General features: G+C 38.0%; 1 protein-coding gene across 2 annotated transcripts in view; it reads left to right on the top strand.

Annotated features, from left to right (window-relative positions):
- The window catches only part of asmtl (acetylserotonin O-methyltransferase-like), a 132,137-nt gene that overhangs the window by 64,456 nt on the left and 42,202 nt on the right, over nucleotides 1–25,479 (top strand). For both annotated transcript variants that reach the window (XM_039744760.1, XM_039744759.1), the window contains one exon: nucleotides 24,938–25,125. In XM_039744760.1, the coding sequence (XP_039600694.1) occupies nucleotides 24,938–25,125 (188 nt within the window). The remainder of the gene's footprint in view (nucleotides 1–24,937; nucleotides 25,126–25,479) is intronic.

Genomic DNA, 25,479 nt, shown 5'->3' with positions numbered 1-25,479 from the left:
CAAACGGAACTTTTGTCAATGCATCATTTCCTGGTACATCCATTACACTGATGCACACATCACAGCTACAAAAATGTTAGAGTCGGAATAAAGCGCGTTCCTACGACTGATCATTTCGACTTCCAGCGAAGCCTTGATAAAAGCATGGTTTTGTGCACAATGAAAAGCAAGCAAAATTAGATGCATTACAGAAAGCGGACTTTGTGGCTCTTACTGGGGATCATTGGACTTCCGTGACCGTTAGTAATTCTAATTACATCTAATTACAAAATGTTCAATGATCACACTGTTTTAGCCTAATGTACAAAATAATTTTGGCTAAGGTTACTCAGAGTTTAAAGATTAAGTTGGTCAAATTACCTTTTATGTTTCTGACTTATTTTTTAAGAAGAAAAACTGCACTTTATGTTGAAATTTTGGTTATTATTATTTAAAGACAATACTATTCTGAAAATCTACTTAAAGTACTTAAACTACCACTTTATTTTTAAGTCTGCCCAATTTTAACCAGGGATGATATTTTTGTTTCTGTTTTGAATTCAAATGCAGTTTAAAGGCTTTTTTTTCAGAAATTAAAACAGCTTCAGTTTACAATATTCATGTACATGTCTATTATTTGATTCTGTCGCCCACTAAAACACTTTTAAATTAAAAAAAAAAACCATTTGCGATTTGGGGCAAATTTACGTGCGATTACATACGATTAATCAAGATTAATTCTTACACAGCCTCTAATTAATTGGATTAATTTTTTAATCGAGTCCCACCCTAATATATATATATATGTGGATATATATATGTAGATTTGTATATATAAATGTGTATATACAGTATATATGTAGATATGTATATGTGTATATACAGTATGTATATATACAGTATGTATATATATGTATGTGTGTATATGTATATATATATAACTGTGTATATATATGTGTATAGATGTATATATATATATATATTTATATATATATGCCAGCAACACTCATGACAATGACAAAACAATTACATTGTCAATCATGTTACGCTATTATTAAAATGTTTCCTTTTCTTTTACTTCTCGCTGCCAATCGCAGGTATTTTGCTATATATATATATATATATATATATATATATATATATATATATATATATATATATAGATATATATATATATATTGTGGAAGACTGCCGGCTTCCCAGGCCGGTCCGCACCCCAGGCCGACAGGAGGAGCTCTCCCGGCAGCAGGATCGCGCCCGAGGTCCAGCAGGGCCTTATGGACTCTGTAGTGTTTATACACAGCCCTGCTGGATACCTTGGGGACCACCAGGAGTCGCTGTGGGAGGACTTGTGGGATCTGTTGTGCCCTATGACCGGGAGTACGCCACAGTCACGGACGGGAAGGAATGGCGTCTCCGGGTGAAGTAAAGACTGATTTCCTGACCCGGAAGGAATAAGGAACTGTGGACTGCTGGGACAGGAACACCTCCGGTCAGGGGCTATAAAAGGACGGTGCTTCAGTCCAGACACTGAGCTGAGCTGGGAGGTAGAGGAGCAAGTGTCTGGGCGAGGAGGAGAGTTTATTGTGTGTTACTTAGAGTATTGGTTTATGAGTAGTGTGGAGGGTGCTTGGTGCACATTGTTATTAAACAATAAAGGGTCGTGGACTTTTACCTGGTGTCTGGAGTCATCCCTGAGGGTTCAAGGGTGCACTACTGCCCCCTACTGCCACAATATACAGATATATATAAATATATATATACAGATATATATAAATATATATATACAGATATATACAGATATATAAATATATATATATATATAAATAGATAGATATGACAACAACACTCAATATCAATGACAAAACAATTACATTAACAATCATCTTACGTTATTTTTAAAATGTTTGCTTTTCATTTTCATAACTTTTTTAACACACTACTTCTCCGCTGCGAAGCGCGGGTATTTTGCTAGTATATATATATATATGACAGCAACACTCATTACTCACAACAGTGACAAAACAATTACATTGACAATCATGTTACGTTATTTTCAAAATGTTTCCTTTTCTTTTTCATTGCTTCTTTAACACACTACTTCTCCGCTGCGAAGCGCGGGTATTTTGCTAGTGTATGTATGTATGTATGTATGTATGTATGTGTGTATATTTTATTTATTTATACACATACAGTATATGGTCAGAAAATTCCTGCTTCACAGATAAATGATGTTTATCTCTCTTTATAGTTAATAAAAACAACCAAAAAACATAGCAGTGTACCTAGTTGGTTCTGGGGCTAGTCAGGGGTGTTCTGTAATAGGTGTTGAGCAGGGTTGTGGGTTCCAGTGGCTATGGGGCATCTGTTGGTGAAGAAAGATTTGCCAATCTTGACTTTGCTGATGATGCTATGATCTTTGCAGAATCAATGGAGGCACTGATTTGGGTTCTTGAGAGACTGAGCAAGGAGTCTGAGCACCTGGGCATGCGAGTGTCCTGGATAAAAACTAAGATCCAGGCCTTTAATGACCTCTTAGCCACAGCCATCAGCAGTGTGTCTGTCTGCAGAGAGAATGTCAACCTTGTCGACTATCATTGTCCCAATACCCAACAAAAATGACAGTAACAGAATTCATGGGTTCTTGCCCTGGTGCAAGATGGGAGGAAGCAGGTGGACGGGAATGGAGACCCACGAATGCGTGTGTGGGTGACGCTTAGGGAGGGGGCTGCGAGATCGATCCTGTTGAATGAGTATGAAGCAGGAGCGACGATTATGCTCAGGGAGCGCTCTCACTTGGAGAACCCAACGATTGACAGTGGTGGGAGTACTGCATGCTCTTGCTGGGAGGAGCCAGGTTTTGGTAGCTCCTCATGGAATGCCATGTGATTGGTGGCAGGGACACAGTCTGGAAAAAAAGGTTGTCTGCACTTACTGGATGGACGTCTCTCCGTGCTGTGCACCTGATCAGGGTTAAGAAGGAGAGTCATCACTTTTAAAATGAAGGCACCATGGCTCTGAATTGTAAAGGACAGTTTTCTGCCTGTGGTTTTAACCTCACTTTTAATGGATTTATTTATTAAGATTTTAAACCTCCACAGACATTAATTTGTATTTATTTATGAATTATTTATTCATTAAACTGGAGCACTGCACTGTTTTGGACACTGATTTGTTTTTGCTGGTTTTAATTAAAGCACTGGCACTGTTTCACCTACCCCTTCCTATGTTTGTGTGTTTTGTTGTCATCCGCTGACTTATCCCTTGCGTACGTTATCAGCGGAAGCAGGTGCAAGAGGCTCTCGGGATACAACTGGTAGCAAGGAGCTGACCCGCACCACCATAGTTTCAGCAACCTATGGCGTGCTGAGTGAATTGAATTACAGTAATTATGATCCCATAAAAAATGTAATTTTTAATTAAATAGAAGCATATAATTCTTTTAAAGCTATTCCTGTTTTTACATTCCTTCAAAATGAAAGTTGCTGGGCAGTGGAGATAAGAAAGTGCAATCTGATGCAGACTGAGTGAGTGTGGAGTGACAATGACTGACCTTGATGGAGTTCTAATTCAGTCTTATCTTTCCTGTCTCTCCCAACCACCCCCACCCCCACCCCCAGAGTTCTATTTCGTATTACATACTCATGGCAGTACAGCCCATGGACCGTAACACAAAAGTTGGTGGTGTTAAGTAATACGGTGTTCTTAAAATGACTCAAAAAAGGCAAAAACGTAATATTCGCTCGTTTCAACTCTTTTAGACAAACAAATATGGTTTCATTCTACAAAAGGATATGTGTAACTGTTGCATGCTATATGTCAAGTGTACAAAGACAATATCAAACCAAACATCAGTTCATATTAAAAAACTCAGAGGAGAAAAGTGAAGTTGTAAAAGGGCTGTTTCTGGCTATAAGAAAGGAGTATTTTTAGTCAAGTAAAAGCACCCAAAAATAAGGCTTCTCAACGTAGTTACAAAATTGCTCACTGTGTGGCTTCAAAGGCCAAACCTTACACAGATGGATAAATTATCAATAAATCTTTTATGAGCAGTGCTGAAATTTTATTTAGTGACTTATGAAATATAAAAACAGTACCTGTCTTGGATTCAAGAAATACCGGCTTCTGTGAGATGATGCGTAACTAATATGGCTAAAAATGTAATGATAAAACAAACAACAGGGTTACAACAAGCTGTTTTATTTAGTGTCGTTCTTGATGAAAATGTTGATGTGAATAATGTGGTGGGCCTAGTGATAGTTACGCAGTATTATGACAATGGCCGTAATTTATGAAGAACTGTGCTGCTTGATACCTCCAAGGGAGGTATCATACAGCCAAGGGAGAGGACATTATGACTGCATTTGTAAGCAACCACGAAAATCAGAAAATTAACATAAATAATATAGTCTGTGTTATTACTGGTGCCACCACTGCAATGGTCAGAAAGAAAAAAGGATTTGTTTAGCTTCTTCAGGATCATATTGGATGTCAAATATTACGCTTCCATTGCATTATACACCAGAAGAGTTTGTGTGCGTAGATTTCGTCACTGTGCTTGAACTCTGTAATAGAAACTGTTATCAAGATAGTTAACTTCATAGTTTCTCGTTCTTCATTGACCCACAGGCAATTCAAGTCTCTTCTACAAGTAATGGGGAGCGCATATATGGACTTCCCGCTGTACATCAGTGCTTGTTGGCTTAGTCAAGGTAATGTTTTGAAAAGATTTGTATCAAGTCTAAAAACGATCCAGGTGTTTCTTAATGAAAAAGAATAACATTTACCAAAATTGAATGACAACAGTAAATTTTGCAGGTCATTTTAACAACCTGAAGGACTTAAACTTGCATTGAAGTGTTCAAAAGAGAGTTTGCTAAACAAGGTCAAGACTTGCAAATTAATGGGCCAATATTTTCTTACCTCATCTAGCCCAACTTAATTGATCTTGCTACCACCCCATTTGACCTGTCTCTTTTAGAGTGGATGAATGTTGACAATTTTGAAATGTAACACATCAAATTCAAGTCATCAGAGGCTTGTAGAACTACAGAAAACACTTGAAGGAAACTGTTTGGAAAAGTCAGCTGCCATCTTCAGCTGCTGGACATCCCTGTTCACCTGTTTGAAGAAAGTTGCATTTACTCTGCTTTCAGCATTTTTTTAAACTTTATTAATCCAAGTAATTAAGGAAATTACTTGGTTTTTTCGCATACCCCTCAGAGTGTAGGGTCAGCCATTGTCCAGCGCCCTGGAGCAATTGAAGGTTAAGGGCCTTGCTCAAGGGCCCAGCAGAGTAGGATCTCTTTTGGCAGTGACTGGGATTCGAACTGGCAACCTTCGGGATACCAGCACAGATCCTTAGCCTCAGAGCCACTACTCTTATACCTGTAAACAAATTTAATCACACATGAAAGCTGTTTTGAGTCCACAGAGAAGTTGCCTTTGTTAAGCTGAAAGTGACCAAATATACACCTGATATTGAACAATTAAATAATGAGAAGCAAGGACAAGGGTCCCATTAATTAATGATTCAGATCAATAATAATCAGTGATTACTCATTAAAATGTTTAATAACCTGTTTTATATTTGATTTATTTCATTGTTCTTCAAACTGTTGGACCTTCTGTCTTAACAACATATACATTTAACAATTTATGATAAAATAATAGTAATGTGTTCAGAACTTACATTTTGTATTTGTTCCTATTTATATTAAAATATTGAATAATCAACAAAGAATAGAACAGTTATTTAATGTACTGAAAACCTGTTAATACAAGATCAAGTTAATGTGTTTCAATGGTTGCTGTATATAAAAATATTATGGTTTAGGTTGGTACACTGAGTGACTTTGCAACATTACTTCGACACGATACTACTAAAAGGTTGCCGACCCCTGATCTAAAGCATTGTACAGCTATGTGGAAGAAGGTAGGAATAGAGGAAGACAGAAAAAGAAATGCCTCAATGATGTAAAATAAGACTTGGAATATTAAATTTTTATTTGAGAACTGCTGTTGGAATGATAAGATATGGAGTACAATGGAAATATTTTGTTAAAACCTCATCATCAACTGTTACTTTTTAAAGGCAGTCACAAGAATAAAGAGTTAAAAATTAAAAGCTCATAGTGCAACCATCCTGATGACATCTTGTTTTCAAGAAAAACTTTAGTACATTTTAATAAAGAACCCCCATAGAATTGGGGTAAAACTAAAAGGACCATTTTGCTTATTTCCATCACCAAATGTGGTCAAATCCAAAATCTCCTGCCCAAAAAAAGAAAGCTAAGTACCTGATCATTTAAATCAGATAGCGAGAAACAAAAGCTTTTGAATTATTCGAAGTTGAAAACCTGCAACTTTTGAGGGAATGTCAGTATCGAATGTGCTCATGATTAAATGGCATACTTACTTTGTTGCAGTCGATGCAAACCGTCCTGATAAAAGGCAACCAAGAGTTTTGGTATCTTATGTAAAATTCCAAGATGATCTCTACTCATGAGTTGATGCCAAAGCATCAGTGCCACCAAATAATTACCCAGCACCCTAATGAAAGCTTGACTACAGTCAATTTCCTTTTGTTCAACTGAGCAGTTAATTTATTTGAAATGCCAGTTACTTTCATCCCCCATTTCACGACCTGTTACCACTCCAAAGTACCGAAGATGCATCCTGTTCCATATAAGGTTTGCAGGAAGATCAAGTGGTGGACTTTTGGCCCAAGAGCAAAGTAGAAAAGCATTGTTTTTGTACTAGTTGATTTTAGCAGATCATATACATTTCAAAGATCCCTTTTATTTTTTTTTTATTTTATTGTAATCATTCCATACAAATCGATCAATTTTTACAAAAAATAGGATTGAAAACAAGTCGACCCCCACCCCATGTATGAGGATTCCCACACCACTAGTTTTCTTTGAAAAGCTAGAATGGAACATTTGGCCAGTCCAGTCCTTTTGCAGGCAGAACTTATCCTTGCTTAGTAAGTGGGTCGCCTGTAAAAATTCTATTTTAGCGTTTAAACCTGTTAGGTGAGAGAATACTTTCTTTCTCTTAAATTCGTGATTCAGGCCTTTAACATTCCAGCTCACAAAGTTAACTGTCCCATCATGGAGACATTGATTCTGAATTTTTGATGTCATTTTATAGTTTTAACTGGAAGTTAGACAGTTTTAACCTTAATTTCCTATTTCCCCAAGAGTTATCGTCATGCAGCCTATTGTTACATTGGTAATTAAAATTATAAGGATTAAAAAGATAGATTAGATATAGCCTGCTCTCTTTCCAACCCCCTTTTTGCCTTCCCAAGTGAGGCTGGAACCCACTTCACAAAGTCCTCTGACATACCTAGAGACTGATCACATCCAAAGCAAAACAACCCCCCATGCAGCCTCGTTTTAGGATTAAAAAGTAGAGATATCTATTTCCAATATAGTCTAAATACTATATGCCTAAAATATAATCATTAACAAGCTATAAGCATAAACCGAGGGAATGGTGTTCGAAAGTGGTCCTGGATAAGCATAGCAAGTCTTAATGCAATAATAACAATAAACCAAGGGTATGATGTTAGTCTCCTTTAGGGTAGAAAAAAAAAGGTTAATTTCTTCCACACACACATCTATAACTGTAATCTATACTAATAAAAGGCAAAGCCCTCACTGACTCACTCACTCACTGACTCATCACTAATTCTCCAACTTCCCGTGTAGGTAGAAGGCTGAAATTTGGCAGGCGCATTCCTTACAGCTTACTTACAAAAGTTGGGCAGGTTTCATTTCGAAATTCTACGCGTAATTGTCATAGTTACGCCTCCCACGTAATTTAGTGCCTGCCCCTATAATTCCGTCCGTCAGCAGCAATCCAATAGAAACACTGCCGCTAAATATTCACGGGTGAAGGACTGTGCTTATGCAGAGGAAGATGAGATGGTCAGGATGGTGTTTGGCACAAACTCAGCGAAACTGCGAGAGAAACTTTTAAGTGCCGGGTCTTACCTAACATTAAATACAGCTGTGGGGTGGAAAAAGTCAATGTCCCGCTAAAGGAAGACAGTGTAAAAAAAAAACCCGTGAATGCAGTGTGTAACGTCTCAGATAAAGAGGAAGACGAGCTGTTTATTGATGCAGTAAGAAACGAATCTATGAATGAAACCTGTTATCTTTACAACGATTGACAAACACGGAATGTAACTTGAACACAACACATCCTACAAATACGAACCTGATTGACATATCATGACATATTGACATGATATATATATAGGATAGCATCTTGCAGTTGATGGAGATTTGTGGGATGCACATCCAGGGCACAAAGCTCCAGTTCCACCACATCCCAAAGATGCTCTATTGGGTTGAGATCTGGTGACTGTGGGGGCCATTTTAGTACAGTGAACTCATTGTCATGTTCAAGAAACCAATTTGAAATGATTCGAGCTTTGTGACATGTTGCATTATCCTGCTGGAAGTAGCCATCAGAGGATGGGTACATGGTGGTCATGAAGGGATGGACATGGTCAGAAACAATGCTCAGGTAGCTCGTGGCATTTAAGCGATGCCCAATTGGCACTAAGGGGCCTAAAGTGTGCCAAGAAAACATCCCCCACACCATTACACCACCACCACCACTAGCCTGCACAGTGGTAACAAGGCATGATGGATCCATGTTCTCATTCTGTTTACGCCAAATTCTGACTCTACCATTTGAATGTCTCAACAGAAATCGAGACTCATCAGACCAGGCAACATTTTTCCAGTCTTCAACTGTCCAATTTTGGTGAGCTCGTGCAAATTGTAGCCTCTTTTTCCTATTTGTAGTGGAGATGAGTGGTACCCGGTGGGGTCTTCTGCTGTTGTAGCCCATCCGCCTCAAGGTTGTGCGTGTTGTGGTTTCACAAATGCTTTGCTGCATACCTCGGTTGTAACGAGTGGTTATTTCAGTCAAAGTTGCTCTTCTATCAGCTTGAATCAGTCGGCCCATTCTCCTCTGACCTCTAGCATCAACAAGGCATTTTCGCCACAGGAATGCCGGATGTTTTTCCTTTTCATACTGGATGTTTTTCCCTTTTCACACCATTCTTTGTAAACCCTAGAAATGGTTGTAAACCCTAGAAATGGTTGTACGTGAAAATCCCAGTAACTGAGCAGATTGTGAAATACTCAGACCGGCCCGTCTGGCACCAACAGCCATGCCACGCTCAAAATTGCTTAAATCACCTTTCTTTCCCATTCTGACATTCAGTTTGGAGTTCAGGAGATTGTCTTGACCAGGACCACACCCCTAAATGCATTGAAGCAACTGCCATGTGATTGGTTGATTAGATAATCGCATTAATGAGAAATTGAACAGGTGTTCCTAATAATCCTTTAGGTGAGTATATGTATATATATGCCAGCAACACTCATGACAATGACAACTCAAATACATTGTCAATCATGTTACGTTATTATTAAAATGTTTCCTTTTCTTTTTCATTGCTTCTTTAACACACTACTTTTCCGCTGCAAAGCGCGGGTATTTTGCTAGTTAAAACATAAACAGAAAACGTCCAAGTAATGAAAAGGATATATAATTATAATACCCGTATCATTACAAGTGGATCAGACAGCAGGTGATATCTCCTTGCCATGTCATGACAGGATGCGATTCACTATTGTGTTTCAGAATAGTGTCGGGATCAGCTTTCTTAATTCCTTTTCTGCTTCCTCCTTGCTGGAGAAGACGTAGTATTGGCCTTGAACATCCACTTTGTTTGGCAGGATACAAGAGGCTGTATTTGATATCGGCTTGCCGTAACCGCTGTTTAATGTTGTAGAAGGCTGCACCTTTAGCAGCTGTTGCAGGAGAGAAATCGGGGAAAATGCGAATGTGGTTATTTTCAAATATAATCTCTTGCTTGTGTCTGAGTAGTGCCATCACATCTAGCTTACATAACAATCTCTCGAAGCGGACAATAAAAGACCTAGGTCTAAAGGTATTTGATCTGCGTATGCGATAAGCTGCTGCTATCTCTGTATCTGATTTAAAATCCTCTCAAATCATTATAGAGAATATTTCAGCTGTGAATTTCACTGAGTTTGGACTTTCACGATTATCAGGTAGACCTTCGATTCTAATATTATTCCTTCTGCTTCCATCTTCATGAGCAGCAAGTCTGTCTCCGAGTTTTTTGCATTCTGAATTGGAAACTGTTGCTTTTCCATCAGCTGTGGATGCTAGATTTTCGGCTGTTTTAATTTGAGTCATGAATGTCTGCTTAACATCCTCCAGTTGATCGTCAAGTGTGCTCAGTTTAGACACGTTTTCCTGAATGTGCTCCTCAATTTTATCCAGCATACATTTAAAGGCTGCCTCAAGGCGAATATATACACGTTTCTCCGAGTCTTTATTATCCTGCCGCAGTTCTTGCTTAGCTCCCACCGCAGCTTCTCACTTGCCTTCTCGCTTTTCTTTATATCATTCTTTTATCTCTTGCTTGAGCTCAGCGATCCTCACCTTCAGTTCAGACAGATCATTTCTGCTTTCGTGCACCGTGGGTGAAGTGGCTGGCCCTATTACAGCCAATGTTCCCGGCTTGCGTGGAGTAGGTGAAAGCACGGACTGCAAGGCCTTTTCCAAGTTCAAATGATCTTCTCCAATCGGTGAGCTATTGTGACCTGCGTCACTCGCACATTCACTCCCTATTTCACTCTCAACTGGAGACGATGCCGTGGTCCCGAGGAGTCTGGGCTTTCACCCATCTTTTCCAGATTTGAAAGGTTGTACCTTGAGCTTGAACTTGGACTTGTTGGTCTGGGCTTGGATGTAGCTTTAGTTTTCTTTTCCATTTCTTTCTGAGCCCCTTTCTTGCCGACCATGTTTATATATGCTTGCATATACTGTAGTAGTACCCTCGGGTTGGATAAATGCAGGAAATCTCAGGATAATAAGGAAATAATATTAAAAATAACACAGCTGCTAACGGAGCTCCACTTCAGACGTCCATCTCTCACAATGGATGAGACCAATCTGCCACATTCAAAGATTCTTTGGTATGAAACTTAACACTTTAATATATTTAGATTTTAAAATTATGGCCATGTAAGCATAGGCTGAATACTTAACAGTGACGTTTGGACAAGATGGAATTTCTACACCCTATAATTTTTGACTTATTTGATAAAGGAACAAAGTGTGACAAAGAATAAAGAATTCCTCATAAGGCATATCCTATCCAATCCTTCACTTAACCAAAAAGGGGGCACACAAAGTGCAATTAACCTTTAAAATACTAAAACCATTGGTATACAGCAGTTTAGCCCAAAACATTTCTAACTAATGAACTGATATCTATGATCCAATCAACAAATGATTTTTCTTGATCAATAGATAAATCACTAAATTGATACCATAAATTCTGCTGTCTGAAATAATATAAGTAAATGTTATTATAAATGTACCTTTTAGGTATACAATAAGATTGACAGGAATTTACAATCAAGTCCATAACAGTCCTTAGATGGTTTACCAGGGTTCTGGGGAAGATTTTATAGTTTGTATAAAGGAAACTCGTAGGATGCTACTTCTTTATTTTGCATGGATGGCCCTTTTTGGAAGAAAATTAATCAATGCTCTTCTGCTGCTCAAAGATAATTTGCCATTTTTAAGCTCACTAAAAACACTGCTAAAAACACTAAAAACATCAGTGGCTAGACCTATCTGTAAAATTCAACAGGAAGAGCCTATCCAGTGTTTAAGTCAAAAAGTGAATCTGGCATCTCTAGAAAGACTAGCTGAGAGTCCAATTGTAGCTTAAATCATTCACAATCAAAGGAAATCCATCCAGCAAAATCAACTATTGCAGAAGTATTAACATAATTGACTTTTAGCAAAGTATCTGCTGCCCTCAGTAGTGCACAGGTCTCAGCCATCGTCATGATCAATACTAAAGTGTGCATAAAAATCAATTATGTTCTGAAAGAACTGCCTCATTAGAGCATCTTATTTCAAAAGTTCAGAAAGTGTTTTTTTTTGAAGAAGTCTCTTCATGAAATCCATTTTACAGATTATCTTGTAGTTTGAAAATGTCCTCTTCCATTGCTTTTATAATTAGTAGCCACTTTCTGGTGATTTTCTCTATATGTTATTGGCAAAACACTTTCATCTGAGTTTTGGGAACGTCCTACCAGTGTTTATGTAAATCAGATTTAAGTTTGGTAAAAGCACACTGCTATCGAAAGTATTCAAAACAATTAAATGAGTGTATTCTTGCAGAGAAAGAGTTGAATGAAAGTTTTTTGGAATAATGACTTTCATCCAACCAAAGAATGGTCAGAAAAAGCAACGGGAAAGGTGTAAGCTGTGGTGACAGTATTTAGATTGTGATTTGGACAATGAAACCATTCTAATCTTGAATCCCTTCACCCAGGAGTACCATCTAACTGATGGGAACTTACTTCATCAAACATCAGCTAGATCAGTCTGTTTTAACAGGGCTTGTAACATTTGGTGAAACCCAATATGAGTTTCAGCACAATTATAATCTAACTGTCTGTACAGTTAAGATATTCTTCCACTAACAGACTCTCTCTATTAACACAAGAATCCAACACCCTCTTTAAAAGCTACAAAGAGATCCTTCTGCTTCCTATTGGTTGGAGCTTAGACATTTATAAATACAAGAACCTGGTCTCCATCTTTTACCTGAACCATTGATAAGCACTCTGCCACTATCTCAATATTATTAGTGACCTGTAATTCCCTGATTTAATCCAGCACTAATATGAGAACCATGGCTAAAAAAAAACCTGATAGCAACATTCTTGCAACTAGTCCAGTCGATTCTGAAGATGTGAATGGTTTGCCTAAAGCAGTCTGACATGTAGAGCTTACTGTTCTAAAACTTCAAAAATGGTAGCCCGTTTTCCCTCTCTCTATCATTCACATTTAAACTCCCAAAAATACTCCCATCAAAAAGACTGTAAAGACTGCATGGAAGGATGCCAAAGAGAGTATACAGTAAAGTAAACCACACCAAGTAGATGAGAAAACAATACAACAGACCCTTTAGTTTTGGTAAAATGACCTGCAAAATTTACTGTTGTCATTTTTTATTCTGTTAGTCTCCCTTTGTTTCCTGCCTAACTAAACTGCTCTGCTCATTTCCTTGTGCAGACATTACAAATAAGTATAAATTTGAAAAATGATCTTACGCCCTTAATGACTCTTTTTTTTCCCCCTACGTAAACTCCAAGAATTATTATGCAGGCAAGTACTATAATTGCCTTTGAGCATAAACTGTGAGGCCTCAGCTGACACATCTTTGTCTCTTTGATGTGGGGGCTGATCGTGCACAACACCTGCATCAGCCACAGGCTCATCTGCACCAGTCTGGTAATTGTCCATACTTTCAACCTCCTCTCCACTTTTGGACTCCATCTCACTGTTTCCTTTGTTCTCCTCAACAAGATTCTCCCTGCCATGCAAAACACCCTACAAACATAACTGACTCATATTTGCACTGTGAATCCTTTTGTCCCGCAGTGGCACTAATAAAACATTTACTTTATTCAGAAGTGACAAAAACAGCATAGTCATTGCTGTCCAGTTTAAAAAATAAATAAATAAAATCTTCATGTTGTTTAGTATCATATATACTATACATATATACTCTCTGAGAAAAAAAAAACATGTTTCAGTTCTTGCATTTTACATCCTAAAGGCATCATTATAATATCGAACATAATCTGTCCATAGTATTTCATTTCATTCAACTGAATATTGTTTTTTTTAGAAAAGGATGAACTTTTGAAATTATCAGGGTAAAACAGGAACTAGTGAACCACTTAGGCCGTAGAATACTTCACGCGACGCATGTTGCATCGGATGCTCCTGCTGCGCAAGCATTGTAGTGTTTATACTTATGCGCATACTTTATGTAAATCTGGAGGAATCCACCAGGTGGCAGTGCAAGATATTATCACGGTGAGAACATGTTCGGCTTCTCTGTGTTGTGAATTGCCTAGAACACCTATTAAATTCCGTTGACACCTTACCACAATATCTCTGAAAAGGATGTTTATTGATTAAATCCATCAATCCAGGGATGTGTCCATTCCAGCAAGCACTGGGCATGAGTGAGAAACAATCCCTGGACGAGGCCTCAGCTCATTGCCAGGTGAATACAAGCACACACATACACTAGCATCATTTTAGCGGCACCAAATCCCCAAATCTGCATATCTTTGGAAGGAAACCGTAGCACAGTGTGGAATACAAGCAGGAAATACCAGCAACATAGCTCCCTGCAAGACAGCAGTGCTACCGCTCCGCCACCATGTCACCCCCATGTGTGTAATTATTCCCCCCATTTGTGTAATTATTAACAGTATTCATTATTTAAACGAAAGTATATGTAAAATGTAAAAGTGATATATCGAGTATAAATCTAAAGATTCTAAATTTGCAGAGAGTTGGAATATCATACAGTTAATGTGTTCTGTGTGGTGATCTATTGCTGCTTGCCGCTGCTGTCAGGTCCAAGAAGCTTGCAGCGATTAAAAACTGGGATGACGTTTACGATGGTCTGCCTTAATGATAAAGTAAAATACGAGGTTAAACTGGACATTTCGAGATTAAAGCCGAAATTTCCACTTTAATCACAAAATACGCGTTTTCACCATGTCCTTTATTTTTTTCTCAGTGGCTCAAATACAGCGTTATACGTTATGTTGCCGTTGTGAAGTTGCAAAAAAAAAAAAAAAGACACAAAAGATGGTATGTGAGACTTAAAATGTATCGTGTCATTACGATCGGGAATATGTGACGCTTGAATATAAAAGCACCACGAATGCAACTGTATGCCGGCATTTTGCTTCACTACATTGAACCATTCATCAAACAGCGAAGCACACAAATCGATACCAGAGGCTTTCTGTCACATGTAGATAGTAAACAGAGACTCTGACGTCACGTTCCGACTTTTAGCACACTGCGCCCCCCCAACTTTTTGCTGGTACTGCAACTCGCGCATGCATCGCGTTAATTTCTGAGGACCTGCTCAGAGAACGCACGGCAGCCATGATGCATACGTGTTCTGAGCGTGAAGTATAAACCGGCCCTTACAATCAACCCTTCTCCTATCAGCTTCTCAGCAAGATTTCTTCATTTATAAAAATTGCCACCAATTTCTTTATCCTTGACATGGAGCGAACATTTATATATCCAATTACTTTCCAAACCACCATATTTCACCAGAAACCACTGGCTCTACTAAAATTGATTTACCTCTAATGCAGCATAAATGAATAATTTATTAATAATTATTATTATTAATTAATAATAATAAATTTTACATAAAATTTTGGTAATAATCCAGGCAACAACCCTTTGGAATCAGCGATGGCCATAAACACCAAAGCTGTGCCTTATCTAACCAAAGAAAAACTTTTAACAATGAGAAATAAGATTGAAAAGGTAGAAAAATTAACAAAAAGAGAAAAATAAACTTATAGAGATACAGCCACTTCTTCCAGCATATGCCATGAATCAGACATACACACTCTAGACCACAGCAGTTGAAAGACAAAACATCATAGCTAGATGGTTGGGGACTTTGAGCTTCTTATGTAAGCTAAAAAAATATTTATATGATACTAGGGGGCTGTGCCCCCTGCTCGCTTCACTCGCCAACCCCTGTGCTTGGATAATCAGATATACAATTTAAATTTTCTGCCGCTGCCGCTTACATATGGGTGAGCGGATGTACAATTTAAACAGATTGTTATTTTCATGGGAACTGTTACATATGCATGATAGAACTAACTATTTTACATTACGGCAAGTAATTAACCATAGTTAAAAATAGTGAAACGTAATAAATTGAAATAAAATTGTTTCATGTTGCGTTAGAGGTATTCGTTGAGTTATATGTTTTCTTTCTGTTTGGCTTTGAAATTAACACGCAAATACTCTTTAAACTTCTGTCTTTGATATTTCTGTCTTTCAAAACTTTTATCGCTGACAATTCGTCACATGTTGGTTTATTATAAATGCGACCGTGATCTTTCAGATTCATATTGAAATCCAAGAAAACTTCTTTCTCCATGTTTTGCAGATAAATTTTGTGTAAAGTGCAATACTTTTGGACGTATGGATTTGTATCCATTATTGGCTGTAGAATTACTAATACATCTGATCGTTTAACTTTTTCGATTCTATGTTGCATCGCTTCTCCGTGATCATAAATATAAACCTGACCGAATTGTGATTTCTTCGAAATATAAACTTGTAGTAGCTTTAATTGTTGCGGGACCACAGATTCTCATAGCGTATGGTCCAGAATCATGTAAATCTACGTTTTGAGCATTGAATGATCTGAACACAAACAGATTATTGTAGGCTGTGATATTTTACCTGTAGTGTTTGTGGATTTCACTTTCACCAAACAACAAATCTTTTAATTCTCGTGGATATGCCTCTTCATTGGGAAGAAACACCACTTTTCCTTCATGGCAACACGAATTACACAATCTAAAAGTCTCCAACTTAAACTTTAAAGCCGAGCAATATCTACATACTTCTGTCATATCACCTATGTCCATATATACAATCTCTTTTCGCTGTTCTGTTATTTCACCAAGTAATAATTTCTGTTTGTTAGTGCTAACGCTGTAACGGTCATGTAGAATATGTGTAAGTCACTGGGAGTTTGTACCTTTTCCTATTCCTGTTCTTAGGGGGATGCCTTAATTTGTGAGGCCGGCCAATTGTACAGGGGGAGTGGAGCACCTAGCTTGGAGAGCCAACAGATGGGGAGGAGCTATCAGTATGTAAATGGGTAGCAGGAAAAAAGAAAGAAGAAATGCACAGAGCCAAGAGAGAGGTGAACGCCATCACAGAAAAAGGAAAGAGGGAAAGGATTGACACCTCATGGATAACGTTAGGTGAACCCGGGTTCATTTCTAGACGAATTATTTTTACTTTCGTGTGAAAGGTATTTGGGAGAGGACCTGACGCACAAGGAACTGTTAATCTGTTCGTTTCCCGGAATAGGAAGTATGGTCGGTGCCTCATTCCCTTCCCCAGACTGAGCTCAACAATTCAGTACAGATAAGATTTAAAGGACTATAAATAAATTTTTTGTTTGTTTCTTTTGCTCAAATTTCTGTATTAGTAGTGTATTTTTTAAAGTGTTTCGTGCCGTGATTTGTATTGGTGTGGGGTGGAGTGCTGCAGCACAATATTATGTATATAGGGTTTTTTGTTACAGTAAGTGTGTGTATTCTCTTACAATAATCATTTTTTACTTAACCCTGCTTTTACTGGTGTGTCTCTATACTTGAGGTGGTGTAGGTTGAAAGTAGTGTCACTCGTGCCCCGGATTATTTATTTTCTTTTTCTTTTGCTGCCACTCTAAGGGGGCAGCGCATATTATAATCGTGCCGGTTCTAAGAGCGGTACAACGTGATCTTTAATAACAGTTTTCATAACTTTACTATCAGTGAGACTTTCATAATCTCTAATCGCTCTGCATGTGTATCGCCCCAACGTTTTTGAACCTCTTTATGACATTCTACTTTGTCTTCTACTTTTTGTCTTTTATTTCTGACCCTGCTTGGACCTGCTAGGTTTTCAGTTCAAATTGGTCTGGGCTGATTATTACTTTCCTTATTTTCTGAATTTGCACTGAGATTATTATTGTTCTTTTTTGAATTCTTTTCTCTCCAACGCTTTTGGGCCTCTTTTTCAATGAACTGCCCTTTCTTCTTCGATTAGTTGTTGACGTGATATCTAAAACGTATAAAATTATTGTCCAGAAAAGGACTAAATCGAAGGAAACAATTAGATTGTAGATCTAAAACTATTGTCCAGAAAAGCTTCTTTAAAGGATGAAACTGAGGACTTTTCATAAATGACTTTAAATGAGGAAAACGTAAAACTTTATAAGAGCTGAGAGCACAGGAACTGTGTCTGACAAAAGCATTACTATGAATGAGAGTTGAGTGGACCGTAGGCATGTTTGAAAATGGTTGAGAGGAGGGCGTGACTTGACAAAGTCTCTTGGCAAAAAGTCTCATCTCATCCCAGGATTTTTTTTTATATAATAGAGAGATATTATTATTTATATTATATATTATGTTATGACAAACAACAACCCCCCTCTTAAATACACACCAGAATGACTAAAAAGAAAGAAAACATTTGACTTGCCCAATAATTAAAACTGCAGTCACAATCACAAGGAGGCAATATAAATGCCATTGGTATTAAGGAGCCCTATTAGTGTTTCTTTACACAGTTCTGCTGATTAATTTATTGGCTTAAAGTACTTAATGTTAGTTTGCCATAAAGAAGATGTACAGCATTGTTCCAAATGGTACTCAGTTTTGTTTTCATTCTCTCCTTTGATACTATCTCCAGGGGGTCAAGAGTGCATCCTATAGTGAGCTTGCCTTTTATTTAGCTTGTTGATTCGGTAGGCCTCTTTTGAAGTGATGTTACTAGCCCAGTACACCACAGCATAGAAAATCACACTGATCATCACAGAGTTTTAGAATATGTAAAGGATATTAATAATCACATTAAATAGGTTTTGTAACATTTTCCAGCATACTACGCATTAACTTTTTTTTCTGAGGTCCTCAGAAGTTACCTTTGATTGGGGCATGACACACTTCTAGAAACTAGTGCAGCTATGTTCTTTGAATATTGTATGGGCTCCCACACTCAGCTGATTTTTCATCCAATTGATTGAAACACCTGACTTTAATTTCCCCTTTAAATGAATTTATAATCTTAGAAGTTCATATCCTTTGTCACCAGGGGCCTCATGTATAACGCCGTGCGTAGAATTCGCACTATAACATGGCGTAAGCACAAAAGCCGAAATGTGCTTACACACAGAAAAATCCAGATGCAGGAATCTGTGCTTACTCCAACTTCCACGTTCTTCCGCTACATAAATCCTGATCAGCGTGAAAAATAACGCTCGTGCACGCGCTTTATGTAACGCCCCTACTCCTCCCAGAATTACGCCTCTTTGAATATGCAAATCAATATAAATCGCCCTTAAGCGCAGCCTTCTGTGAAAAGACAATGGGAAAAGCACGGGGGAAAATATAAGAATTTCAGCGAATACGAAGTGGAGGCAAAGGAAAAACATACTATTTGTTCAAATAAGCCGTGGTATAATCAACAAAAGGAAGTTGATCGAGTGACATAGCGTGTTGGAGAAACTTGAAAGCTCACGTTCACAAAATTGCACAGTGCCGGAAATTAAAAAGAAGTCACATATCAAAGTCGGCATGAAAAGGCGAGTTGTAGACCACTGTCTGAGTGTTATATGAAAGCTTATTAGGGTACAGAGAAAAAAAAAGGCAAACCGTGGGTAAAAAGCACGAAATGTCAACTTCAATCTCAAAATTTCCACTTTAATCACGTACAGTGAACCCTTGTTTATCACGATTAATCCGTTCCAGACTCTACCGTGATAAATGAATTTTCGCGAAGTAGGATTCTTTATTTATAAATCGAATATTTTCGCAGTTAGAGTATAGAAAACCTGTTTATGACCTTCTAAATACGTTTTTTAACATTATTAGAGCCCTCTAGACATGAAATAACACCCTTTAGTCACCATTACACTCGTATTACCCAATATATTAGACAAAATAAGAGAAAATAAGACATATTAGACGTTACAAATATCATATTACTAGGCGCACTCACCTTTTAAGGCAACCGACTTTTATCCTCAATTTTGTGCCCATGTGTACATCAGGCATGTAAGTGTAGGGAATGAGAACATCAAAGTGCCCATTCATAACATCTCCCGAAAACCTAAGTTTTTTTTTTATCCCCTCAAGTGCCTGTCAAAAGTCGTACAATGTCAGCCCGAATCTGTACCGCTAAAGACGGAGTTTCATGCACTAAATAAGCTATAGATGAGCATAAGCAAGCACCATCTCCCCTGATATTTACTACGCGGTGAGGCATTTGTACTCCATCAACATTAAATATTTCCAGAGACATAATTTTGTCTATTTTTCCAGCTCATCGCACACAAAAGCAAGGGAATGATGAGAGCACCAGAACTCTGCTCACATCGCGTCGCTTGCACCTCAAGCCGCAAGTAGTAAGTCTGTAATAAGCGGAATACCGAACAATCCCGAACGCTTTTATATAGTAGATTATTGTACTGTACATTTAATTGCACACAAACACCCACAGTTCTTACACACAACCACTAACCTATGAAGGCACGACCTCAGTAGGAGAGTCTGCAGAGGGTGGTGTAGTATCTTCAGCAAGTGCGTTGTTGTCTTCTTCCGCTGAAGGAGTACTAGGAGTAGACAGTGGGTGTCTGGGTGCGCGGCTGAAGAACATCTTGATAGGCAGTTGCTGGCGCTGTCTTTTCATATGCGTGAAGAGGCTTTGTAGGGTATTGCCATCTTTAATCATATCCAAGAGTTTCTCCTTCTCTTGGATAGTAAGCATCTTCCTCCGGCGCTTAGTTTTATTGTCAGAAGGCTTAGAAAAAGCAGCACGTTTAGGAGCCACCATAGGGCTTAGATAAAAGTTCTATGAAAGCGCATGCGTAGTGACATAAGTGTGTATGAGAAAAAAATCGCGATAGAGTGAAGCCGCGAAAGTCCAAGCGTGATATAGCGAGGGATCACTGTAGTTTATTTTGTCATTAAAATAGAACATAATAAACTTCATCTTAAAATCGTTTAACCAGTTTCTCAAATCACACCGCAATTAAAGTAGCACGTTAAATGCTTTGTTTTGTATTTGATCTTCTATGTGCTCTGTGTGTGTGAATCACTACGTGCTTCTTAAACCGGCTCTCTTCCTCTGACAGGACACAGAATCCATTACATTCATGATATTACAGCTCTCTGAATAACTAAAATAATGAGATGTATACGTGATATCATTTTCAGGATGATAGTTAAAGCATGTTATTGATTGTGTGTGACCTTCGATGAAATTATTTATTGCAGCAGTACTCATGGGCGGCTCTGTCCAATAGAGAAAGTCCAATGTCAATATGGTATCTTGTGCACAGTGAATGGCCACATCCGTTGCGGACACTGCATAGCCGCCTTGTGCTCATGACACAAGCGTTTAACTTTTGTCGAAATTTGCCACTGCGTTTTTAGCTGTTTTATATTCAATATATACAGTATTGGCATGGCCGCCCCTGCAGTTCTTGCTTTTCTTTCTCCAAGTAACTGATCCCCACACAATCAGCTCTGTAAAAGACGTTAAGCTATCTGTAAGCTTAGAGCGCTGATTCTTCAAAGCATACAGTTTGAAGATACAGTGATATAAATACTCCGAGTGCTGCAGTGAGAGTAATATGGAAAAAGATGATCCGCTGTGGCAACTCCTAACTGGGCAAGCTGAAAGAAGAAGGTGCAGTTAGAGTAACAACGCTAAAGCAGTTATGGTATTTGGAATACTATGGCTATTCCCTGGACCATTATATTGTTACAAGTTAATTATAATCAGATGCATTACACTAATAAACAATATGCGGTTAGTTTCAGTGTATTTATAAAGCCGTGTCAGGAAAATAAAGAGTAACTACACAGGAACAGTAGCACTGCTTTGACGCTGGGTGCTGCCAGTCTGCAAAACCGAGGAGAACTTGCGTACGACATGGTATGAGGTACCGTGGAAAAGTGCATGGCTTTACGCCAATTGTAGGTTTTATACATCGCGATTTGAACATGGAAAAGTTCTTACGCAACATTTCTGTGCGTACGCACCGTTTATACATGAGGCCCGAGGGCTGTGGAGTTGGAGGCAGGTATTGGGTTACTGGGGTCTGGGTTGGTAAAAATGTATTGACTCAAACTCCAACCAAATGTAAATTGTAAAATTATTAGTCTTTTGATAATAACCTTTTTTTTATTTTTGTAAGTTTTGCCTTAATAGGTCCTCATTTTACTTTTTCCTTAAATATATGCCAAATAAATACATGCTAGTGTCATCTGCAACAGGGAAAGTATGATTGTAATGCTGTCCTTAAAAGAGTTTTAAGGAAAAAGCCATATGGGAAACTGGCAAATAAAAAGAAAAGGTTTAAACACATGTGGGGTTCAAATCTGGCTAGAGTATCAATCGGGTAGTGATATCACACATTCATATACAGTAATCCCTCCTCGATCGCGGGGGTTGTGTTCCAGAACCACCTGCGATAGATGAAAATCCACGAAGTAGAAACCATATGTTTGTATAGTTATTTTTATATATTTTAAGCCCTTATAAACTCTCCCACACTGTTAACATTATTAGAGCCCTCTAGACATGAAATAACACCCTTTAGTCAAAAGTTTAAACTGTGCTCCATGACAAGACAGAGATGACAGTTCTTTCTCACAATTAAAAGAATGCAAATATATCTTCTCTTCAAAGGAGTGTCTGCATCAGGAGCAGAGAATTTCAGAGAGAGAGAGCTCAAGAAAGAAAAGCAAACAATCAAAAAATCAATACGCAGTGCTTTTAAGTTTGCCGAAGCACCGCAATAAAGCGGCATTTTTCAGAGGAGTGTCAGTATCTTCTAAGCAAACAGCCTCTGTGCAAAGAGCCCCTCTGCTCACATCTCCTCCGTCAGGCGCAGAGAACGTCAGAAAGAGAGAGAGCGAGATTAAAGCAAACAATCAAAAAATCAATACGTGTGCTTTTGTGCTTTTAAATATGCCGAAGCACTGCAATAAAGCTGCATTTTTTAGAGGAGCGTCAGTATCTTTTAAGCAAACAGCCTCTGTGCAAACAGCACCCCTGCTCACACCCCCTACGTCAGGCGCAGAGAATGTCAGAGAGGGTGAGAGAGAGGCAGAGACAAGCAAACAATCAAGCACCGCGCGGGAAGCATATCTTATAGCATTGAGGAGTTTTAGTTAATATGTAATACATGCTCTGATTGGGTAGCTTCTAAGCCAACCGCCAATAGCGTCCCTTGTATGAAGTCAACTGGGCAAACAAACTGAGGAAGCATGTACCATAATTTAAAAGACCCATTGTCCAGAAATCCGCACCAGCAAAAATCCGTGATATATATTTAGATATGCTTACATTTAAAATCCGCGATAGAGTGAAGCTGCGAAAGTCGAAGCGCGATATAGCAAGTGATTACTGTATACACTTCAAATTATTCATGCATGTGTGAAGCACATTGGACAGTGCCTTAAAGTTTGAGGTGAACTGTGCTTAAAGTATGCATGAGTGAAAGTTATGTGCATGCGCAATGCAAATAGTGTATGTAAAGCAGATCAGGTAGCAGAATCCCCATCCAGCTTTGGCTACTACAGATCTATGATATCAGGCTAGCCTTGCAAAACATCATCTGGCACTGGGTAAAAAATTATGCCTAAGTTGGCCACAGGGCAAATTTCCAGGGAAAAAAATGGCGAACAAGGTGAAAACTGCAAGTTAGCAGTGAAAAACACTTCAACAAATTTCGTTGTTCAACATTTGTTATGTATAACACTGTATTGATGTTGATTTTTTTTTTCATTTTTTTTTTTATTGTGATACGCAGTGTCTCTCCCTTGCTTCCTAACTTAAGGTTTGCTAGAGGTTATCTCCTTCTATTGACATATTGATTAATATTAATAAACTCACTATCTTATGTTTCATTTTGTTTTTCTTGTAAAAAACAAAAAAAAAGTTTGCATGTTCTCCCCGTGTCTGCATCAGTTACTTCTGGGTGCTTTGGTTTCCTCCCACAGTCCAAAGACATGCAGGTTAAGTGAACTGGCAATAGCAAATTGAGTGTGTCGTTGGTGTGTGTGTGTGTCTGTCTGTTTGCCCTGTGATGAACTAGAACCCTATCCAGGGTTTGTTCCTGCCTTGAGCCCTATGTTAACTGGGATAGGCTTGAGCATCCCCCAGCAACCCTGGATTAGGACTAAGCAGGTTAGAAAATGATGGATTAAACATTTAATAAGAAGGTTAAGAATAAAAAGAAGTAACCATAAATGAATGTTTATATAGTGTTGTTATGAAAGAAATTTCAAAGTGGAAATGAGCTTTTTTATTTTTAACATATAATTTCTTCTACAATAACAAAGTGAAACATTTAAAGGACATTTAAGGGAAGATATTCAGCAAATGGTTGAAAACATTTATTACTTAACAAGGATTTTTTTATACAAGGATAAAGTTACAAATTTGCTGAATTTAAATTTCAAATACATCACCTTATGGCAGCTGTTTTAAAGTTCATCTGTTATTAATTGTCACCAAAATGAACCCATTTTTACTCTGTTAGGTGTGATAATAGTGTTATGGTTAATACTACAGATATGCAAATAAACAAGTGGATAATATTCAAAATAGTTAAAGCACAGCATTATTTGGAGTGTGGTGCCATAGAAATCATTGCAGCAACATTTCATGCAATGGATTTTTTCTATCTTCTGTTTGACAAAATATTACAATACCTGTCAGAAAAATTTTTTTTTTCCACAACACACTGCCTCATAGAAAAATGCTGGTAACTCAGGTTATTTTTTATGTTAGTAAAAATGACCATGTGAATAGCTGAAAAACGTGCATTCCTGGAATACAATTAGTGAGCTAAAAGTTGGGTGTATATTAAGCTTTAAAATCAAAATTATCAGCACATAGTATCCAAATAGTTATCTTATTTTAGCATGTGTTAAAAAAGTATTAGAGCTATAAACAAGTTGTATTCAATTAATGTTTTCCTGCAGATGTTTACTTTGCATATTCTGACCAGGCAGGCTCCTATATTGTATGTATAAGTTCCACAAATTTAGCAGTACAAAAGCGAAATTGAGATCTTTTATATAATTATTGTGTTTCGTTCATCAGTTCACTTACAGTACTGCTTAGCTTATTGGTGTTAATGTATTAGTTATATTTCATAATGACAGAAAACAGTAGTGTAACAATATAATATTTTAGTCTTGTTTTATATTATTTGTTGACGCAGGTGTTTATAAGAATACAGACGATACAAACTCTTATCTTTTGACAACAAGTGAATATTCCCTGCATGGATATGTGAAGTTTTCAAATGATTATATCTGGCCTCTTTTCACACAACTGGAGAAAGCTCTTAACGATGGCAAATGTCAGCATAAGCAGGTGTTTGGAAAGACAACAGAGGATCTACTTCAGGTACTGAAACAAATTACTGTGCAAAGAGCGTATAGGCTAAAATGGGGCCTAATTTGATATTTTTATACTGTATGAGCTTATTTTCTGCTGGTGTCTATATGTATTTAGTATGACTATACAGTATACCATTGCTATATTGTCTATATATATAATTCACTAAGGCAAGACAACCATGAAAAGCACGCCGGAAGGGGCGTGGATTCACTAAGCCGCCGACAAGTGAGACACCTATGGCGCACGAAGGAAGGAGCCACGCCCACCAACTCCATTGGATACGACAACTCGCAGGGCCACGCCCACCAAGTCGGACGCGAGGACACAGAAAAAGTGCCGTCATTTATATTCGTCTGTCGT

The sequence above is a fragment of the Polypterus senegalus genome, chromosome 2, assembly GCF_016835505.1.
Source record: "Polypterus senegalus isolate Bchr_013 chromosome 2, ASM1683550v1, whole genome shotgun sequence".
Taxonomy (NCBI): Eukaryota; Metazoa; Chordata; class Cladistia; order Polypteriformes; family Polypteridae; genus Polypterus; species Polypterus senegalus.
This window is presented reverse-complemented; position numbering and strand designations above follow the sequence as displayed.